The following is a 21,926-nucleotide window of genomic DNA, read 5'->3' as shown; positions in this document are numbered from 1 at the left end:
AAAAGGAAAACAGAAACTTACTGAACCTAAAGTAGAAATAAATGAGGACTGAGACACACAGAACTGTGAGCAGACATTCTCTCCAAGGGACAAAGCGAGTCTGAGACAAGATATACAAAGGAGGGTGATTAAGGGAGTGCAGACAGCTGGGGAACACAGCAGGAACAAATTAGACATAACAGGACAGGGGAAGAAAAAGTCAACATAATGCAAAAGAGATGAGAGACTCAAATCAAAATAAAACAGGAAGTAACTTATACAACACAGACTAAAAGGTAAACAATAATGGAGACATGACTCACCAGCACAGGAGATGCTGATGACGAGACACAGAAGCAAGACTAGGAACACTGGACATAAAAGGGTACTAACACAATCCAACAGAACCAAGAGCTAGAAATATACATAACGAAACTCACAGGAGAAACACTAAATTCAAGACGCAATAATAAAAGTACTGAACAGCAATATTTCTTAAATCCGAAAGAACGAATCATTAGTCCACAGCAGAGACGCTCTATTAAAGACCCAGGACCATGTCATTGGGTTTGTAGTTGTTTAAGAAAATATTTAACATTAAACAGTTTTTAACTGGCTCTCAAGAGTTCAAGGAAACATTTAGCCACATGGGTACCATAAAGTCACATGACACACTGAGCTAAATCTTCATCATTATTTATGAAGGGACAAAATGTTCCTCCAGGATCTTTAAGGACTGTTAGGTAATGTGATGGATGATAGTGATGGAAAAGCAGCCAACTAGTATATCAACTCCAAATCACTTGTTGTTATTTCAGAAAACGCTCCAGGTGGAGATCAATCCTGGAATGATGAGGTGTGTCCAACCTTTCGGGTGGTACTGCATCACCCGGCTTTTACTAAATTCTTACATCATTGCTTTTGAATTAAAGGTGAGCCAACTATCATCAGTAATGGCAATCGTGCTTTCTTATATAGTTGCAAAATTAGCTTCGCTGTTCCACGGTCTCATGCTAGCTGTCATGTGCTGCACTATCATTCAAACGGATCAATTTCCAAAAGGTCACAAGACAAAGGCCCAAGTGGGAGAGAATTCAAGCTGATCATAACGACTGAAGCCACAATAGGTTTCAGGCTGGAATTCACCAGAATTCTCCTGGTGTACAGTACAGTCACATTTTTCATGAACATCTTGGTTATTGCTAAGCTAAGCCATGGAAATGTTTTGTGGTATTTCTCTTTTTCTCTCCACACTGACTCAAAGCTCCACTGAAAACATGAGCCTGGTCCACCCTACAGTTTCATCTCAGAGGATTGTATTCACAGCTGAGAACCTCCAAAAATCTGTTGACATAAAGAAATGGGTGTGTGCATTAGAAAAGAGCCAAAGAGTCCAGGAAGTCAGCGTTTTTATTCTCCTTTTGGTAGCCAAGGAAACAGACCAAAGATGACCTCATTCAAGGTTACAAGTCATGGATGGCGTCTATGAAACGGAGAGATCTGACTTACATTTAAACTCAGGTTACTGTGCCAGAGACAAAGAGGAGTGCCTGGTTTTTCCACGTCTGTGAGATGTGTCCACCAGCCAGCACACGGAGCAGTCACCTCAGCAGCTAAATCACTGTGCATGTATGTGTGAGTGTGAAATGAGGCAGCCTTAGTCTTCAGATGTCTTTACGTCTTTTATTATATAGTTTCCACTTAAACCTTGTATAAACCTGTAACAAATGTTACAGCTTTGTAGACATTTTATTTGCAGCTATAACAATAAAACTTGTTTTTCGGTGAGAATGTAATTGCCTAATTTTCAAATATGTGTTAGACTTATCAAGCTATTTCCTATTTGCCAACATGTGCCAACATTTTCAGAGATGTCCATTCCCTCTAGTATGACAGCCAGTATCCCTCGCCAGCCATCCGCTAACTGGGCAGTCAGGATTTGTGATACCCGCTTAGAACAGCCTGCTCCCAGCACACTGCCTTCAAAACCCTCGGTGGCATTTGCCTGTCAGTGGAGCGATAACTCACTTAGGTTATATCTGTTTCATGTTCTGGAGCAAATCCATCATGCTGAAATTAAAGTTAAACCTCCATAACTGGATCATTTTATTCAACTTTATCTATACTATCAGTATATTTTGAACTGAATCTTTCACTCATCTTTGCTTTAACATCTTATTTTGAATTAAAACCTCTTTTGATTTAATCCAGAAAGGAAAGCAAGAGCATTTTCACCAGAAGAAGACTGATGTGAAGTCAGTTCCAGAAATCAAATTATGTGTTTTGAACTCGATTCTGAACACCAGCTGGCTGTTGTAAGTTGTGAGAGAGACTAGAATAAAATAAAATAATTGTAACGTCTGACCTGACCTTTGTTATTTGTTCAATAAGCAATGTGAGTTCTGTTTATATGTCAAATGTTGAAAAGAGATAAAGTGTGTGCTTCAGTCATTGCTTGTTGAGTTCTGTATGAGGCTGAACTCTCCTAATGTAACATTACAATAATGGTCATGAATAAGATTAAGGACTATACATAAGATTAATATAATACTGGTTGTTACCTGTAGGTTTATATATTCTAGTCTATTCAGTATGTTATTGAAATGTTACAAATCTGTCAGTTATTCAGTATTTACTTCAGTATAATGGTACACTCTTCTTTCCAACATTCAAAGATCATTCCAGTATACAAATAATGAACAAATCAATCCAGCGTCTTCCACAATTTTTCCAAATTGTTTCACATTGATATAGCCGACCTGAGCTGTGATGTCAGGTTAGCCTGGCACCGTGCTCAATCCCCCCCCATCCTCGGAAGTCTGGACTCCCGAGTGAACCAGCCTATGAGCTTCTACTAGCTAATGCAAAAACTAACAATATCTACTTCTGGCTAATTTAGTAGCTAACGTGAATGCTAACCTACAAAGTAAAAATAAAAACTATTTAACAACACATTATTCAACCTTATCTATGAAATTGTGCTGATTCCTGGGTTTTTTTGTTTTTTTTGTTTGGGGGGTTTTTGGACAGGGACGGGGGGGTTGTTTGTTTTTTAAACAGCCCTTCGTAGTCCTACCATTCAATCAGTACATTTTTCCCCTCATCAACCAGGAAGTGGATCACTAGGAACATCCAGTAAATTTCACCAATGTAATTATAATTTACACAGCAGCAAAAACATAATAGTATAAAACCCACTGAAACGTGAGGAGAGTACTTGAGAGTGCAAATTTGTATAACTGCACACAGAACAACAAGACAATCAACCTTAGGCAATATCAACACCTGGAGAAAAAGAGAAAATATGAAATGTTACCATCTGGGGCAAAAACAACCTAACAGAGGCGGCAGAATGTTATTTTGTGAGGGACAGAAGCAATATTGTGACAATATATTGCTGCGGGCTGACAAACACCTGCACTGTTTGTTTGTTAGCACATTTCTGCACGTTCCACCCTTGGATCTATTTCTTCTGCTCTAGCCTCTTTTCTACTTACTAACTCCATATGACGTGTCCCAACAAATTGTGCCTTCAAAAACACCTGACTGTCCTTCTGTACCTGTAACTGGCTCACTGTGAAGCTGCTACCCTTTGTGTCGTTTACCATTTTTCCTCTGTTGCTATCCAAGGCTGAATAAAGCTGATATAGGAGAGAGTGCACCAGAGTAATAACAGAATCATCTGAAGGAAGGAAACCTTGACAAATGTGAGAATTTGAAGGCAAAATCAAAAATAATACAAATTCTAATATCAGTAAATGTTGAAAAACACTAGAACAGCTTTGTCATGATCCTGGGTCTTTTGACCCAGCGTTTTGTGTTTTCTATTATTGTGATGTATTTTGGTTCTGTTTTTCTATTTCTTTGGGTTTTAGTTCTGTTCTTCCTCAGTTTAGTGTTTAGTCTTTTCTGCCTGTGTATTCCTGTGTCAAGTCTGCGTTTCTTAGTCTGTGTCTTTGCATGTGTGAGTTCCTGTTTTATTTTGTAGGTCTGTGTCTCTCGTCAGTGTTTCTAGTTTCTCTCCCCTTGTCTCGTTATGTCCAATTATTCCCAGCCGTGCCTCCCTCCTGTTTCCCATTCCCTGATTACTCCCCTGTGTATATAAGCCCTGTGTTTGCCCTTGCTCTCTGTCATGTCGTACCCTCATGCTGTGTGGATTTCCCTGTGTTTCCCCGTGAGTTTAAGTTGTTGTTTCCCAGTTTAGTTTAGTTTGCTTTGTATGTTCATTTTTCCCATGCCAGCAAATAAAGCTGTGGTTTTGACTTCATCCCTCGTGTCTAAGAGCCTGCATTTTGGGTCCTATTCCTGCCTGCCACACAGCGATTCATGACAAGCTTTAAAATTGGAATTTCACATGAAAGTACTAAATATTATAAACAATTATTAGAAAACTTGTGAAAAACATCAGAATGAAATGAAAAAAATGTTCATTCAAAATAATATTCCACAGAATTCACACATTTGATTACTTACTACCTCTGTGACAAAGAGATTACATTTTCACTTTTCTAGCTCATAGACTGTATTTAAACGATGGCTTCCAAGTCTATGAAAACCTGCTTTCGTTCTATTGGCCAGCAGGAGTAGACATCATTCCATCTACTGGAAAATGACTGGAAAATGACCCTATTGGTGTGACCTTGGTAATCAGATGATTACTGCTTGTTTTGTTGCATTCAACACAACATGGAGTCCATTTGTAAATTATTGGTATTACAACAAAAATGTGGGTAAATGTGGTGATCTACACATTGACCCAAAAAGGGAGTTCTTGTTTTTGCAAACTAAAAAAAGAGCAAAAAGAGAACGAGAGATGGACTTGATCAGACACAGTGAAAGAACAAATTATAATGTTGCTTAATAAGTAAGAAAAACACATCTAATAGCTAAATTCACATCAGGTTAAGACACAGCCTTTCTACTGCCCTCGAATGGCCAACAAAGAATCTGGTAACATTTTGCAAATGTGCACGTTACATGAACTTCAAGAATGTGGGTCAACAGACAGAAGACGGACAGATGTTGGCTGGATGCAGACATGATTTGTCCCCAAAGACACAGAGAGAAAGATGATTAGTCCAGTAATCCTGTTAGTGACCGCTGGTGGTTGCTGCCAAGAATCACAACCAGACAGCCAACAGACTTCTCACCTGGCTGTGCGTTTTAGTACAGCACAATATTATCTCGTTGCCTGATGTGCTTTAGTGGTCCGTTCAAGTGCAAGATTATTAAAAGTGATGTAATCTCTCTTAATTAAAGTTAAAATTATGAGCCAATTAGTCAATCGGACAAGAGCGTAAAGACACCGAGTGCTGCATAAACCTTCAAGTACATTGCACTATACAGAACAAATATCTTCATCATTCTCTTTGTTAGTTTTCTCTGGTAATGAGCTCGATATCTACAACCTGAATCCTTCTCCACAAAGACGCAAACTACAGTGTGAAGCATGTCTAAAGAATGATTTGCCACTCCTCTCGGTGGGGAGAGAGTTGATTTGGTGCCGGTAAACCCTCTGACTTAAATATTCCCTCCACCATATGTCACTGTGGGGTTCTCACACTCAATCTCTCTCCTGTTTGTCTCCTTACATAATCCCTTCTGTCACGGCCACTAATCTCAGATTCATTGATGAAACTGGACTTTTCTCTCGTTCGGTGCATTTCTCACAACACTGTGACATGCTGGCATGTCTTAGCTCACTAATATTAATCGTCCTTTGAAACTTTGGATGGGACTTTTGTTCATTTCAGTCTTCCAAATTCTGCTCTGTATCTGTTGACGTTTTGTTTCTACTTCTCAGTGAACAAAGATGAGAAAGCTCGAGAAAGCTTTCTGTTACTCTGAAGAACAAGTTGACTTGTGATACTTTCACTGGGTCAGGATGCTACGCTATAGACATCTTAATCTTTGAATTCAGGTGTTTTCAATCCAATCTTAACAACACACACACACACACACACACACACACACACACACACACACACACACACACACACACACATATATATATATATATATATATATATATATATATATATATATATATATATATATATATATATATATATATATATATATATATAAATAAACAAAGCACCTAGCCATCAAGTCTGCCTTGACAAACATTTCTGAAAGAATGGTTTGTTCTAAAGAGCTTACTGAATTTCATATTTTAACAGAATGGCGCTGTTACAACGAGCAGATTTGTGTATTTTCTTCCCTCTTGAATATCCTACAACCAACTGCAAGTAACTGAGCCACAAAGTGGCAGAATGCATAAAGTTACAGAGTGGGGTTGCCAAGTGCTGAGGCACATAGTGAATAAAAGTTGCCAAAGCTCTGCTGATTCAATCACTCAGAGTTCAAAACCTCTTCTGGGATTAACATCAGCACCAAAACTGTGCACTGGGAGATTTACGGCATGGCCCAGCTGCTCCTGTAGGTGGCCCAGTACTTTTTCCATATATTGTATGTTTCCCACTATCAAAATGCTACCAGTGCTCTGTTATTGAGAAATTATGGTTCAGTGCTGGTGGCGCATTGGCAGACCAGTCTGTGGGTCTGTGTCAGATGGGTGCAGTATCAATAATATGTGGTTCAACTAATCTGCAAGTAAACTCTGCTGTAGCTTCCTTCCCTTTTCAAGTTCACTTATCAACCAGTAAGCATTTGACCATCATCCACATCAAGCAGCATGCCATTCGGACTCCACAGGAGCAATGTTTGAAAACCCATCTTAGTACACTCGCAGTACACTCTTGAAATGGACATAACCATGGTACCATAAGATTCAGAAACTTGAGGTAGACACAGGAGAATAATAGCTGCCACTTGACAGTTTAAGTACAAAATAGTTAAAATAGTCGATGATATTAACCTGCCTCAGTTTGATTGCTGACTTCTGCCTTGATTATACTCTGGTCCTGACATGGACAGCTGGGGACACCATGGCCGAGTACTCATTGGTATTCTACCACTACTGCCGGAGGTGCATGTGTAGTTAGTGTGTTGTAATGTAAATTTCCACAGATGCACAGGCGCAGGCACATAGATGTCTGCACAGACCCTTCACCCATTGTTGCATGACAAAATGTATGTGATTCTGGCAGAAAAAGTCAAATCAAGGCACTAAAATATTTTACATGAAAGAATTTCTTGTTTATAAACATTTGTAGGTACTTAAAATGTAATATTTTTAGCTTTACGGGAAAGCTTTACATGAGTGCCTCCTAGGTGAGATGTTCCAGGCATATATTCTAGAGCAGACCCAGGACACGCTGGAGAGATTATATCTGTCAGCTGGCAGGGAGCACATCAGTATTCCCCCAAATGAGCTGGAGGAATTGGCCACCGAGAGGGAGGTCTGCTTAGACTGCCGCCCCTGTGACCTGGACCCAGATAAGCAGCAGAAAATATGACACATTTTCAGAGCTAACAGACTAGCATGTACATGACGTTACAGGCAGTAGCAGATCAGCTTGTCATATAGCAGCAATGGTAGCTGTTTATTCGGGATTCTTTTGTCATGCTAAGCTAATCTACAGCCAACCACAGAGCTTATCACAAAACAGCAAAGTTAGCTGTCTGATTACTGTCCTAATACCAAGCTAATCTACAAGCATCAGCAAAAAAGCAGCAAAATATGTTTTTGTTAGCTTAACATAAAGACTGGAAATGGGAAAGGATCTATCTAACATCTACAAATGGACCCACCACAGCACTGGGCATGGGTAGACTTATCAAGAACATTCCTAGACTGTTTGATTTGATTTGCTGCAGTGACAAAGGAACGTGTTCATTCTAAGACCTGCTTGGTCTCGATGAGCAACGCAGGACTGCCAACACATTTCTTCAGCACAGTTGTGTTTCCATCCTTTAAAAGGACTCTAGTGAGAACAGTAACCCAAACACTTCAACCAGATCTTCACTTTAAAATCAATTATTTAGCTTATGGGGATTTGCCTTATGTCAGAAAAACTAATTGATAACCCGCAATGAACCTGTGTAAACAGAAACCACAAACTGAGTACTACAGGTCAACACCACAGAGAGCGGAAGGGGTAGGTTAGAATGTGGAGGGAGTTTGTCATATGTGGTTACCATGGCAGCAGGTGCATGTGCTGCCAGGGATCTGTGCTAGTCCAAGTGAAGTCACAGAGGCCAACCCTGGCAGCCGCGCACATTCCTCCTCTCTGAAAAAACTGAAACATGTCCTGCAAACACAAACTCACTGACAGACACTCACTCATACATGCTTACAGAGAAAAGCTCACAATCACCTGACAGCTGTTTATTCTTCAGACAGCAACAAACATTTGTAAATGACACACACTCACACACACGACCAGATACAAGTTTCTGGTAAGTCAGAACACACCCACTGTCTTTGTCAAGCAACATGTCAGCTGGACCGAGCACACTGTAATGATGCAGCACTGCTGCAGAAAACATGCTACAGAGCAACAGAGGCCAGACAAAAGACTGGAGCTACAATCCAGAGACGGTTACACTGAAACTTTTATGTGCACATTTTTACCCCCAAACCAAGTCCACGACGATTAGCTGGTCTAGATCAGTGGAATCACAGTTCATACAAATAAAGTTCATGACTGCATCACGATAACATCACAAACGACATTCCTGCACTGCCAGCAAAAAGAAAACAACAGACACAAATGTTCTACGTTGTCTTGTTCTGACATTAATAAAGAAACACGTCGTTCTCAGTCCACTGTGATTGGGTTGTGATTCATAGACAGTACCTAGTGTCACTACAAAGATGATAGATAAATATTTTCTTATACAACTTTGATGTGTGTGCAACTCAATTAAGATAAGCTTAACTTAGCATAATGACAGGAAACTGAAATCAACAGCTACATTTGTTGTCTTTATGTTTGGTAATCGGCTGTACATTAGCTTAATTTCAGAGCATTGGTCAGACAAAACTTGAAATTAAAGGTCTTTTTGAGGTTTTGGAAAGTTTTAATTTTTACAACATAAAAATAGGAATTTGTGTTTGTGGGCCTTAAGCAAATCTTTTGTGCATCTTGTTAAGGCCTTACATAAAAAGGGAACATTGATAGGCTGATAAATGCAGCCAGTACCGATAGATCGGCAAATAGCTAATAACCGGTCATTAATATTGTCTCACTGATAAATTGTTTAGGCTCTAATGGACAGCCATCATAAGCCAACATCTCTTACACACACTTTATACTTCGGGTTAATTTAGTATGTTATCTCCCAATGCTAACAGCAGCAGCTCGAAATATAAATAGAGCCATACCATGTGCATATGCTTTAGTGCATTTTGTTTGTAGTGCATTATTAATGTGGTGGAAATTCAGTGGTATTGGGATCAAATTCCATGTCATCCCAAAGAAGCAGTGTTTTTGAGCAAGGGATTCAAACTAGCAAGCACAGTGAGAAAATGGCCTTTGTTGTAACATTTAGGATCTGAATGTCTGTTGGTGTGTCTGTGCACTGCCCTCCAGGCTGAAGCCCAACACAGCAAAACAAGCTGACATGCAGTCTCTAGAGTTTTCAGATACATCCACCCTGAGGTTAACGCCACACACTACTGCGCTGACACTCATACAAACACACACACTGCAAACTGCATCTGCCTGGATGACACTAATTTTCCTTCGCTCCTTTTTCAGTACCCTCCCTCACATTTATTTCTTGGCGCTTCGCTTTCTACAACGCGTCAAAACACACTGAACAGTTTTCCGTGTGTGTATCTCAATCCCCCTCTGCTCTCCTTGCTTCCTGACATTTCTTTTCCCTCTCTGTCCCTCTCTTTTTCACAGGGAAAAACTCAAAGACTGACAGTGACAGAAAGACAGCTGTGCATGTGTTTATGCGGATGGATGCATCAGAGAGCTTTAAACAGGAAGTGATTTGTAGATATAAACAACTCCCCTCTATCCTTGCCCACAGTCCCCCTGCATGGCACCCACTCAACTTTAAACTACTCTGTGTTTTCACTTATTCAAATCCAAAATCCTCTCCACGCTCTAGTGTCTGCAGTTCCAGCACCAAAGACCTTGTCGACTTTGCAGTGAAGGTCACGGTTAAAATCCCACATTGGTCGCATTAACTCTGACAGCAAATACGAGCACACTCTCACATGCTTTATGCAAATGCGTCTTTTTTCCCTGTCATCCTTTCCTACCTTTAATAAAGTAGTATAGGTCTGACACAGTGACTTGTAAATCTTTCTTGGCTCTGGTAAATCTGTTTAAATCAGATCAGGTAAATATGTGAATTTAACTGATACGGACCCTTTATTCAGCTGCTCACTTCTACGCCTCTTTCTCTGATATTTTAGCTCCTGTCTCTTTAAGACCTTTTGTAAAATTCTACTTTCCTCAGATTGGCCAGCTTCTGGAAGCCTTCTGATGTGCACATCACTGATGTGCACTCCTCGCTTGTGAGTTGTATTTCCCGTACTTCCAACAAGCGTGATTATAGCTCCTTATAGAATACATCCTCAAGTATCAGTCAAGTGATTGCGTTCTTTAAAAAGTTAAACTTCTGATTATAGTCAGATTATTCAAGTTAAACACGATCCATTAAAAGTACATACACCAACCTACAAAGCCATGTGACCTTGATGCTTTACCGTGACACACGTGGGACCTTTACTTTTGTAACCTTGTGAAATACAAAGAGAACTACACACTACATAGTTACAAGTAGCGTCACGATAGCATAGCTAAAAATACCTTTTTTCCTTTCTTGTACAAAAAGCTCATTCTGATGCATGTTTGCAACTGACAGAAATCAATGTAGGCGCTCAATTTAATAACAAAAATCCTTGTGCTGTTCAATGCCTACTAGCCTAGTTTAGCAAAATAGCTAAATGCATTCTCTATTACCTGTGACACTAGTAACATTTTATTTGATTGAGATGCCTTTACATTATATATTTAAACTAACAGTTGTCAAAAGCTTCTTGCATCCACATTACCAACAATTATTCAACCAAAGAACTTCTTTATAAAGAAAAGAAAAGCATGTCTTTTACCCGGTTCAGGGGTTTTTGCACACTGCTCCTTGCCACAGCCTTCTGATCACAGTGAAGTCCATACTCTCACATGGCTAATGCAGACTGTCAATTAGTCTTTTTCCGCCTTGATTATTTTGCTGGAATGCTTTGGGCCATTTTCTTGATGAATGACCCATTTTCAGTCAGGCTTCAAACCCCTATCCAACAACATGACATTCTACTGAAGAATGTCTCGATAAGCCTCAGGATTCGTTGGTTCCTTTCATTATGCAAAGTCCTCAATGTTCTAATAGTTAATATCGGTCAATAATGTTAGTGTTAGAAAAAAGCTTCTTTTAGTTGGATGCAGTGTTGCCTTTTCACCAAATATGGTTATTTTAGTGGTAACAAAACAGCTCCACTGTTGGCTCATCTGTTTGGAGAATAGATTTCCAGAACGCTGAAACTGTCCAGGGGTAAAGTTGACACAGGAAGTGGACATTCCCAATAATGTTAACTCTATTAAATTTGCCTTTCATGTGTGAAGTATCCATGTGTATCAGATCAGGAAGGCAGATGAGCAGATGTTGTGATGTTATGGTACCTTTGGCTTTTACCTGATCTATTTGGTTCACTGTGTTCGTGGGATATTTTAGAAGATACTCTATTTCTTGCCTCGTAGTAGATAGATGGGCATTCAGATAGATTTCAGAGAGCTTTATAGCTTTCTCCAATAATGTGCTGAGACCAAAGTGCTCTCACTTTCCTTTTCCCGACACCCTCTAAGATCCCGTTCCCTCTTATATGGTTCATTTTTATGGGTACACCTTCATAAAACTAAATTAGCCTTCTTCTTCTGGCTATTGCAGGTGGCTCCCGAGCTCTTTTCTAACTGCTTTTGCATCAAGTGAAACCCCAGCTGTGTTGAGCAGGTAGCCATATAAGGCTAATGCAGGCTTTGGACCCTTGAATGTCTTCCCCTTGCTCGTTCTCCCATCTCTTCTTTACCATTTTAATTTTTGTTTATTGGTAAATGGACTAGTTCCTTAATAGTACTTCTCTACTCTACTTGAGCACTCAATGTGTGTTATAGAACTTGCCTCATTCAACCATTCATACAAGCACATACAAGCTTTCTTTCACATGCATTCATACCCTGATCAACACATTGGAGAGCAACTTGGGCTTTAGTATCTTGTCTGGAAACTGGAGCAGCCAAGGACTGAACCATTAACCTTTTGATGAGTGGATGACCTCCTCTGCCTCCTGAGCTACAGCCATTACTATTGATCATTCAAATACCAATATATCGGCAAATGTATAGTATTGGCCTACTGATCAATCAGTCAGGCTCTAACAGTTACTTTTTGTACCTATGCTAATTCTCTTTGCATTCAGCTTTTTACTACTTCCTATGATTACATGGATCAGAATTTTTTGAATATTAAAGAAATGGATCTGTTATTTTCACACGACACTGCGCTGTAAAAGCAGGCACCATAATACATTCTTCCTGTATTAGCTGTTTTTTTATTACTACAAAATTTCACGTTATACTCTGAGGTGAAGAGACATAACTTTTGCCGTCTCTCTATTTTTGAACCCTCCAAGGCCAAAAGACGCACAAGTGTGGAGAAATGATAACAATAACAAGTGTGTGTACAGAGCCACATGTGCTTTGTCTCTTTCGCTCTCACTCACACAAACTCCTGACCAGCAGCTGTGATGAGGTCTGTACTCGGAGAGATGTGGCACCAGTGGCTGAATGATACTGGAAGACAGAGGGCCCTTAGTGGTTAGCAACTGATCACACGCAAAATCCACATAACCACAGGGGATGCTTTGTTATTACTCTTGACGGGTTTCCAGGAGTACAGCGCAAGCAAATCATTGTTCACATCTCGGCACAGCAGGGGGTGGCAGAAAATTAGAGTGAAGTCAGAACAATGATGCCTTGGAAAACAACAAAAATCAAAGTGGTGGCAAATGGAAGAAAGTTGCCGGGACTGGCAAGGTTAAGATGCAGAACAAGGAGAGCGGATTGCAGGAGGGAAAGAGGCAGACTGGGATAATGGATGAGAGCCACATTCCTGTGCACTTCTAAACTTTTATGTTTTCACCTCATTATGATTTTAAAGGGCTTTTAAAAGGAGACCTATTATTATTTCCAGCTCTATGTTTTTATTATGATACTCCAGCTACTCAAGTAGCTTTGCATAATTCAGCTTAAAAGAATCCTACTGACGCTTTCTGCAGTCCCTCGTTTTAACCTGACACAAGCCATTTTAGGCTCGTTTCACTGCTGATCATTTAGCATCAGACCTTTCCAGACAGCTATTATGTAGCAATTGTTGTTGTATATGGTTCAACTAATATCCCGGGTATTCTCTTATCCAAGTTTGGGCCAGATAGAAACGTTAGTTTTCCTCTCTGCAGGACTGTCTTGTCCCTGCAATGCTGGCCAGTAGCAATGTTGGCTACTTCACATCTCAGTCAATTCACCATGGCTGAACTCCGGCCATCCACAGGACAGGACACTCACTGGGGATGTTACATTTCATGATGTTCCCCAAATATTTGTCACAAAGTATAAAGTATTACTTACACGGTCAGAATCTATGATAAACACTTCTTGATGAATATCTTCAGATGTAGAAAATCAGAAAGCCAGCCAAAGGGTCTTTACAAACATTGACATAACTGGGTGTCATTACTGCCGACGTGAATTATAATTTTACTGAATTTACGTTTACCCTTAGCCAGCAGTTTTAAATTTCCCTCAATCTCGCCTGCTCTGGCCCCTGGAAGACAATTGACTATGGTTGCTGGTGTCTCCAGCTTCGCATGTCTCAGAGCAGAATCGCCAGTTACCAGAGTTTGACCCCCGACAGGTGTGTCGCCGAGTGGGGAAAAGCGGTTAGACACATGAACAGGATGGTGGTGTACCTGGGGCTTCTGTTTAAGACTATGCTTCCTCCTCACCATCACCCAGCCATCCTGTTTCCCCGGCTGCTCGGGGCCCTTCCAGGGCCTACGCTACTTTTGGATGCACCGGCTACAGAGGCCTGGGTAGCTACGGGTTCTTCAAGGGTACGAAGCCGAGTCTCCAATACAGTGAGCCTGGCCTCCAGAGCTCAAATAGCATAGTGGTTACATTATTTGTTTCAGACAGAGCCACAGTCAGATTAATATATCTCCATCAAGTTGCTTGTGGAAAAGAATTAGATAATGCATTAATTCCTGTCTCACTTCTTAAACATCTGTGATGTTCAGGAAACTCGATGGCTCCTGGAAACGCTGCTGCAATTTTAATTTTAGTCAACTTGTGAGGCATCAAGGCTCTACGCTCAAAACACTACAGCAACAGAGATGGAGAGAGATGGTGTCCTTCAGCACTCCAGCAGTGAGCAGTCAGCCAACACACAGGCCTGTCAGGGAGACATCCAACCAAGCCTTCCCCTGAGCCCGATCCTGAAAACCTGTGTGTCTGCGTGTGTGTATGTGTGTGTCTGCGTGTGTTTGTTTTCATTCACTGCTAATCCTACACCCCACTCCCCAGCCTGACTGGCATGTCTACCACAGAGTGCATGTTTTGCCTTCTGGTCTGTTACACAGTAATGCCATAAGCTAATTGCTGATGGTTTGCTAGGGAAAATTGATATTACAGCCTGAGCCTAATGTGTTTAACTTGATTGAGATTAATGTCCCCTTTGCTCACTCTTTATACGTGATGAAGCGGCGTCTGGCAGCCGCCTCAGCAACTACAACCTGAATTACAACTCACGAACGAGCCTGAAAGATGAGGAGGGACCAGTTTAAGACTTTCAAGTTTTGCTGTGTATTCAGGCGTCTTTCTGCTGATTTTTTTTTTTTTTTTTTTTTGAAAGATACTCTGGTCTTCAACCAATTTTGTTACTTAATTTGTATTAGCGAGAAAAAAATTAAAACGAATGAACTAACAAGCAAGTTTGTGCATTTTAAACCAACTCACATTGCTCTTACTCCACTCTTCTCTGTGCCCCTCCACCCTTAAAAAGCAACAGAGGGCTTTTCTCTGAGGCCTTACACATACAATTATTTGCTTATTAAACTGGAAAAGGAGGACAAGCTATTTCTGGCAACAAGGGTCAAGAGGTGACTGGCTGCTGGAAGGTTTTCAGGGTTTGGATGGGCGTGAAACTCTCCCAGATTATGAGGGGAAAAGATGAACAACAGCGGTTCAGAGGTAACAGACATACACTTGTGTAATCCTGTCAGTCATGACTCCAAAACATTTGATCACCAGAGATCCCAACACTTGTTGTAGTTGCTTAATAAAAATGTTGTTGCAAATATGCAAGAGTTCTCGAGGTCTGCTAATAAGGTTGCCGTTCTTTGAGAACAGGTTCAGTACTTACAGATTACCAGGAACTGCGACACAGACTAGAACAACACGATTTTTTTGACCGGATAAAAATTTGACCAAAAAACTCAAGAAAACCCAGGTCCAAAACAAACATTTGTCCAGTGACTTGTTTTGCAGGTCATACCTGTCACCATCTCACCTCACTCCCTGTCTGTACTCAGTGTTCTCACACCTATCTAGAGTGACGCCACAAACTCCTCCTGTGCAGCCGAATATTGTTTGGAACCCATGGGCATTACTTAATATTCTAGTGGACACAGCAAATTTCTCAAACATATTAAATATGTAAGGTACGGAGAAAGGTGACAAATTTAATGAAAGTGTTACGATACTAATGTTTCCATGTACATATATACATATAATTTCATATAAGAGCCATTTGATGAATTCAACGCCCTTTAAAGCTTCTTAGAGGAGAACAAACTGATATAATGATCTCTGCCGTTAGCTACATTAAAGGTCCTGAGCTAAAAGCTAAAAGGTGCAACTGCTGCATCAGTGCAAAAGTTCGGACAAGGAGTGACTTAGTTGTGTGTGTGTGTGTGTGTGTGTGTGTGTGTGTGTGTGTGTGTGTGTGTGTGTGTGTGTGTGTGTGTGTGTGTGTGTGTGTGTGTGTGTGTTTTGATGTGGTGTTCTGCAATAACAGGGGTGTGTGTGTGCCCACAGACATGTAACTTGTGTGGGTGTTGCAGGCACGTGAGCATTTGTTGTCATAGTAATGTGAGATGTGAAGGAAGCAGCCGCGTCCTTTCACTTCACTTTCACTGAAGGTAAAGGGTAACATCGTTCAAGTAAAAAGCTCTGTTGGTTTCTTCTCAAGAGATCACAGTTTGTATGTGTAGACGGAGGAAAAATGTAAAGTGACTCCTTCACTTTGAACACTATGTCACTCCTGCTTTGTATTTATAAATTAAAAGTGCAATCCTTTGACCATGGCTGGACAACAGAAAACAAGCCTAACAACCCTAACTCTGACAATAAACTGGACCCATTACTGACGATAAATTGGTAGAGAAAACAGCGACTACAAGGAATGAACCATCAAATAAATTAGGAGTCTTGCTACACTCTGGAGACCAGAGGACCAATCCTACACCCGGCAATCATACTAGAAAATGATGCATAAATCCAGACTTTATCAGTTTTTACATCTCTTTGTATGTTTGAGTCTCTCTGTGGCGGTTTTGAGTTTTGAGGTCAGCTTTAGTGTCTCTGTGGTTGTTTTGTTCATCTTCTTTTAAACTTTGACAAACTTTTAACTTAAAAAAAATCAGAGCAGTCATTTCAAATTTCTTAAGACGCTTTAGTTCTTAATTAATCTGGTTGCTGGTGGGGATGATTTCCAAAGAAGTAACACAACAACCCCCGCATTCAATTAATGCACAATAACTGTCATTGTCCATATAGTTATAGCCACATATTTCTATATGGTTTCACTACACCAAAAGGTAAGACTATAGCTTTGATATTAACAACCTTTCTTATTATCAGAGGATGTAAAAGGTCTTTTCCTCCCAAACACAGGTCAACAATGAGCAGTGCATCACAGTCACTTTATGAATCAGGGAAAGTTGGGGTTTTTCAGTGGATCACAATCCGATTTGGTTTCGATCGTTAGCAGTAATTGACATCCTGACACATTTCCATTAATTACAGTGACTGTCACCGACATCACGCTTCTCATCCGTCCATCTTTTTATCTACTTCCTCTGCCGGCAGCTGTCAAAGGACTCTGTGTTCAGCTGGGTCACCCAGATGGGGCTGACTCTCTCTGCCTGTGTACACCCCTGATGAGGGCCAGAATCGTCACCATCCCATGTGACTTGACTGCTGACATGAAATATGGGAGTGACCTGATAGCATCAGATGGGAAGCGGACTCAGAAGGTCATAAACCTCAGTGTTTGTCTCTAATGTGAAGGAAGGACTACAGCACAAACATCACAATATAAAAACTGGGAGCAAAATTTTGTCTTCACAAACTGAAAGCAGTCACAGTTACAGAAAAAACTAATACTAACTAATGTATTACACTGTCTGAGACACACATAAAGATGTTGATTTAGAGGCGTCGATGTAATGTGCATATATACCTCCACATTTAGTCCACAGTTAGAGAAGCCCTAGCACTGAAAAAGGGCAACTGAGCTGCTGCAAGCACATGCTGCAAAAAAACAGTGAAATTATAGCATTTTTTTTGGGGGGGGGGCGGGCTTTCTTGAGACACAACACTGAAGAGTAAGACAGGAACCCTGGGAAAGAACAGACAGAGGTAAATGACCCCAAGGCAGATTTGAACCCAGGCCTCACAACAGCAATAGCCTAAAAGTATATGCGTCACCTGCCCACCCAGGTGAGCTACACCAGTGATACACAAACTACGAAATTTTAGTGACGTTTGATCTCATTTATTCATTTCTTGCATTGTGAATTTTTCATACAGGCAGGAGAAGAAGCTTAACCTTTGTAATGTCCTCCTGATTGCCACACTCCTTTTGTCCTCTGGGGTAAAAAATGACCCCAGGACAACAGGAGGGTTAAAATTGTACTTAAGTAGCTCGGTACCTGGAGTTTGAGCACTTATTAACATACACTGCTGCTACAAGTCAGGTGACATGTGAGCTGAGGTGGAAAGGATCCTGCTGAGCAGATATTTTAGACATCCCTCAAACACGATCCTCCTCACTCTGCTCCTTGTGAAGGTTTAGTGACCTGCAACCCGAGCACAGGTGAGGCTGGAGCAGCATGTCAGAGGTCAGGGGGCCAGCAGGTGAGGGGTCATTCCAGCATAAGCCGCAGCGAGTTTGAGTTTAGAGATGAGGGTGAACCAGGTAACATTTATTTACAGTGTGAGCAAGGATGGAAGTACGCATAATGCAGGGAAGCACAGTGAAGAAGATCTTATCAGAGCATTTCATCCATAAACAACTCTCATTCTTTCACCCTTGCTGTGCACGATCCTCTCCCTGCAGCTGGCTCAGAACTGTGCATATTTTGCTCAGCTCATTTGTTTGATCAAATGATAAAGACGCAAACTGTGGACTTTTGCGCGATGTACATGTTACCTAAAAGATAAAATACACTACAGGCATTATAAGCTGGAAGTGTGCCATGACATGCGTGGGTGCTGGCATGCATCCGCGACATGAAAATTCTTGGATGGCACTGGGAAGGTGCAGTGGTCCGTGAACCCTGGCGTCACAGGGACTGGAAAGTCAAAACATTTAAAAGCAAGCTGTGACATTTTATTCCCAAAATTTTTCGTCCCTGCAGCTTCACTGGCTTCCTCCTGAGGAGGCGTGTCACTTGTTGAGCCATTTCCCAACCCTAAATGAATCAAAGTGGATCCAAACGGATCCAGTCAGTGTTTGGCGTTCGGGATCATGTTCTCATGACTTAACGGGAAAACTGAGCCAGAACAACAAGTAATAAATGAATAAATAAACAGTGTGGCAGGCTAGGTTGGCGTTACACTACCTTAATGATGCTGCTCCGGCGAGGTGCCGCCTTCACCGACTCCAGCAGGATGGTATCAGTGTCCTGGCCGCCGCCGCCGCCGGGGAGGATGACACCGCTGCGCCGACCGCGGGGCGCTCTCTGTGGAATATAGTCGGGCGCTTCGTCGCTGCACAGCCCATCTCCACATCCATCACGCTCAGACATGTCGACGAGGATACGGAGGAGTTGATTTAAAAGTAATTTGAGAGGAAAAATTAATCAACTCGTCGGATCTGACCCGAATAAAGTTTGCCTCTGCTGAGCCTGGATGCCATTTAAAGATGAAACGAGTCCTGTCTTCAGCCGAGCACCGACAGCAGCAGCAGCTCTGTCCGCCTGGAGGAAACTAAGCACCCCGGTTTCCTTGATTGTGAGCAGACTCTCTCAGTCGCTGAGCACAAATCCGCGCTGACTTCAGGCTGTTAGTCCGAGCTGATCTCCACAGTCCATGCCCGCTCCAATCAGAGCATCACATGCGCGCGCAGACACACTTGGATGAAGCTGAACTGATGCGTCCCCCGAAGACGCGCAACAAGTCCTCTCCGTCTCCCGTCCGCCTCCTCTGCTGCTCGAACAGCGGGACTACATGGGAGCGCGCGTAAAGCTTCGGGGAGCGCCTTTCCTTTCTTCCTTTCTTTTTTTCTGCTGCTGGAGAGAAAATGTTGGAGGACACTTAAGAGTAGAGCCTGCGTGGCTGCGCAGCTCCCCTGCCTTCCTCCCACAGCGCGAGGACGTCAAAGTGCGGAGAGGAACAAACCTGAGCCTCCTCGCAGCGCGTCGCTCTCACTGAAACAGCCGCTCCGGCTGTGCTGGATGCACTCAGACCAACAACAGCCCACTTTTGACGAGGACGCGGAACACAACTGACAGTCGCGCCGCCTCTCGCCCGCGAACCCCTCCCTTCACCGCTTCTACCCAGCTCCTCCCACACGCCGGCCAAAAAGCACGAATGACGCGCGGAGCAGCCAGTGCGCGCGGCGGCTGGGGAGATCCGAGCCACTCAGAGCCTCCGATAGGTGGACGACCGAGTTCACGGGACCGAGAGAGACTCCTAACACTTGGTGGGGAGGAGCTGACAGGACATTATGTGGGATAATGTATTGTTTGTATTTCCCAGCTGAGCCTAAATTTAAACCATTTTATCCGCACAGAGTTAGCAAATCATGTCCGATGTGCTGAAATGGATCATATATTTGATTCTAATTAAGCTCAGCTCCTGGACTAGAGGAGGAACAGATGTTACGCATTCAGTTTAGGCAGGTTTTCAGTGTAAATGAATGCTTTTATCAAAATGTTGTTTCTGGTGTTTTTCTTTGACTTACCTCAAAACTAGATGCAAGCAGAGCAAAAGAAAATGATGTGCTGACTCTGACTATAGTCTGATGTTTTACTGGCAAATAATTCATAAATAAACTGGCCAAACAATAACAATGAATAATAAAAGTAAAATTTAGGTTCAGGTCTAATATGACGGGAAAAAAGCCTTTATACCTAATGCTGTTCACAGGTTACACATATAAGTCCCAAATATTGTAGAACATAGCCTGAAAACCAGATAATGAAACTAAAAAACATTCCACTGAGCCTCTCACATCGAATCTGATCTTCTTTTTTTAGTGTAAAACATATTTTTGACCCACTGAGAGGAATGCGGGGAAATGGGAATTTCCCATCAACACAAGCCATTTCATCAAACTATCCAGGACCAACCCGTCTTCTGGGTTTCATGGTCAGGCAACTGAGAACTGAGACAGCTGTGCTTCAAGCCTGACCTATGACCTATGACCTTTTCAGTGGATGCTAATTTAGAGTGACAGGCAACCAGTAATGACTAGTGCAGAGGTCCAATAAAAGTGTGTTACATTATTCATTCATTACAGCAGCAGCCTCTTCCAGGGAGGTCAGAGATCAGGGTCGAGAGGCAGCAACAGGGATTTACTGCTCTCTCAGTGACGTATAAACAGGGTGAACTGATGCAGACAGATGCCACAAAGTATCGGGAAAGATGGATGCAAAACACCCATCCATTTATTGTCTCGGGCGAGGTAAACCCTGGACAGCTGACAGTCTAACACACACGTCCTAGGACTGTGGAAGGAAGCCGGAACCCCAGCCAACCGCATTATTCAAAGCAGGTGAGAGGTGCTGACCATCTGATTTAGATACTACAGACAGAAATCGTCAAGTTGGAAGCTTAAAGAAAGGGTAGAATTTATCTGGGAGAAAATTTTTTTAAAAAAAAACATAAATAAAGCCTTTATAGCGCAGGGGTTTTTTTAAGGGGGGGGGGTGTTCCCTCCATTCAACAGACATTTAATTAACCACCAAGTACAAACCTTTAGGAGGCCCTGAAAGAACAGTTAGGAGGTCAACAAGTCTTCATTTCATTAAAAACAAAAGGTATGATCAGCGTCTACAGAATTCATCCTCTGGGGAACAAGAATATCTGAGACATCTCAGGGCTCTCACTGCCTCTGCTGTTAAGACATTTTATTAATAACCTAACATAAACCACCATGAGGTGCTGAAGAAAAGTCAGGAGATCCTCATAGTCCATAGGATTCATCCTTTGGGGAACGTGGCTATCATGTCATTAAAAGCAGCACTGCTAAGCAAAAGGATTATCATCATACATGGAAGGTGTTTGCTCATCGTTTCCTTTTTTACCTACCACAAGGAAAATCCCTGGTTCAATTCTGGTAGGAGACACAAATCTCTCTGGAGTTGTGGCAGGAAGGCCATCTGGTGTAAAAAAAAAAATCTGCTGGTTCAAACATGTGAAGCTACCTGCTGTGGTGACCCAGTGTGAGTAAGGGAGCAGCTGAAAGTCACTTTATCGGATTCATCCTCTGGGAATCATGAATATATGTGTTAAGTGTCATGGCAGTCAACTCTAAATACTTTCAAAAATTATTTTTAATTTGAACTCATCATGAAATCCAAACATTCTTATTCGAGGAGTCTAAAAATCTCAGTTTAAATAATAAATAATGTGAAATTCGATTCGTTTAAATCCATTTAAATGAACAGGTGTGACTGTGAGCCT

At 41.7% G+C, this 21,926-nt stretch overlaps 1 protein-coding gene across 1 annotated transcript in view; it reads right to left on the bottom strand.

The window, feature by feature from the left end:
* plcl1 (phospholipase C like 1) overlaps positions 1-20,094 on the bottom strand; it is a 144,776-nt gene extending 124,682 nt beyond the window's left edge. Inside the window, exon 1 of the mRNA XM_063498311.1 lies at positions 18,860-20,094. Within this exon, the coding sequence (XP_063354381.1) occupies positions 18,860-19,045 (186 nt within the window). The 5' untranslated portion in view covers positions 19,046-20,094. The remainder of the gene's footprint in view (positions 1-18,859) is intronic.
* Positions 20,095-21,926: the final 1,832 nt, after the last annotated feature.

This window comes from Pelmatolapia mariae, linkage group LG16_19 (genome assembly GCF_036321145.2).
Source record: "Pelmatolapia mariae isolate MD_Pm_ZW linkage group LG16_19, Pm_UMD_F_2, whole genome shotgun sequence".
Lineage (NCBI taxonomy): Eukaryota > Metazoa > Chordata > Actinopteri > Cichliformes > Cichlidae > Pelmatolapia > Pelmatolapia mariae.
The sequence above is the reverse complement of the archived record's forward strand: the minus strand, read 5'-3'. Positions and strand labels throughout refer to the sequence as shown.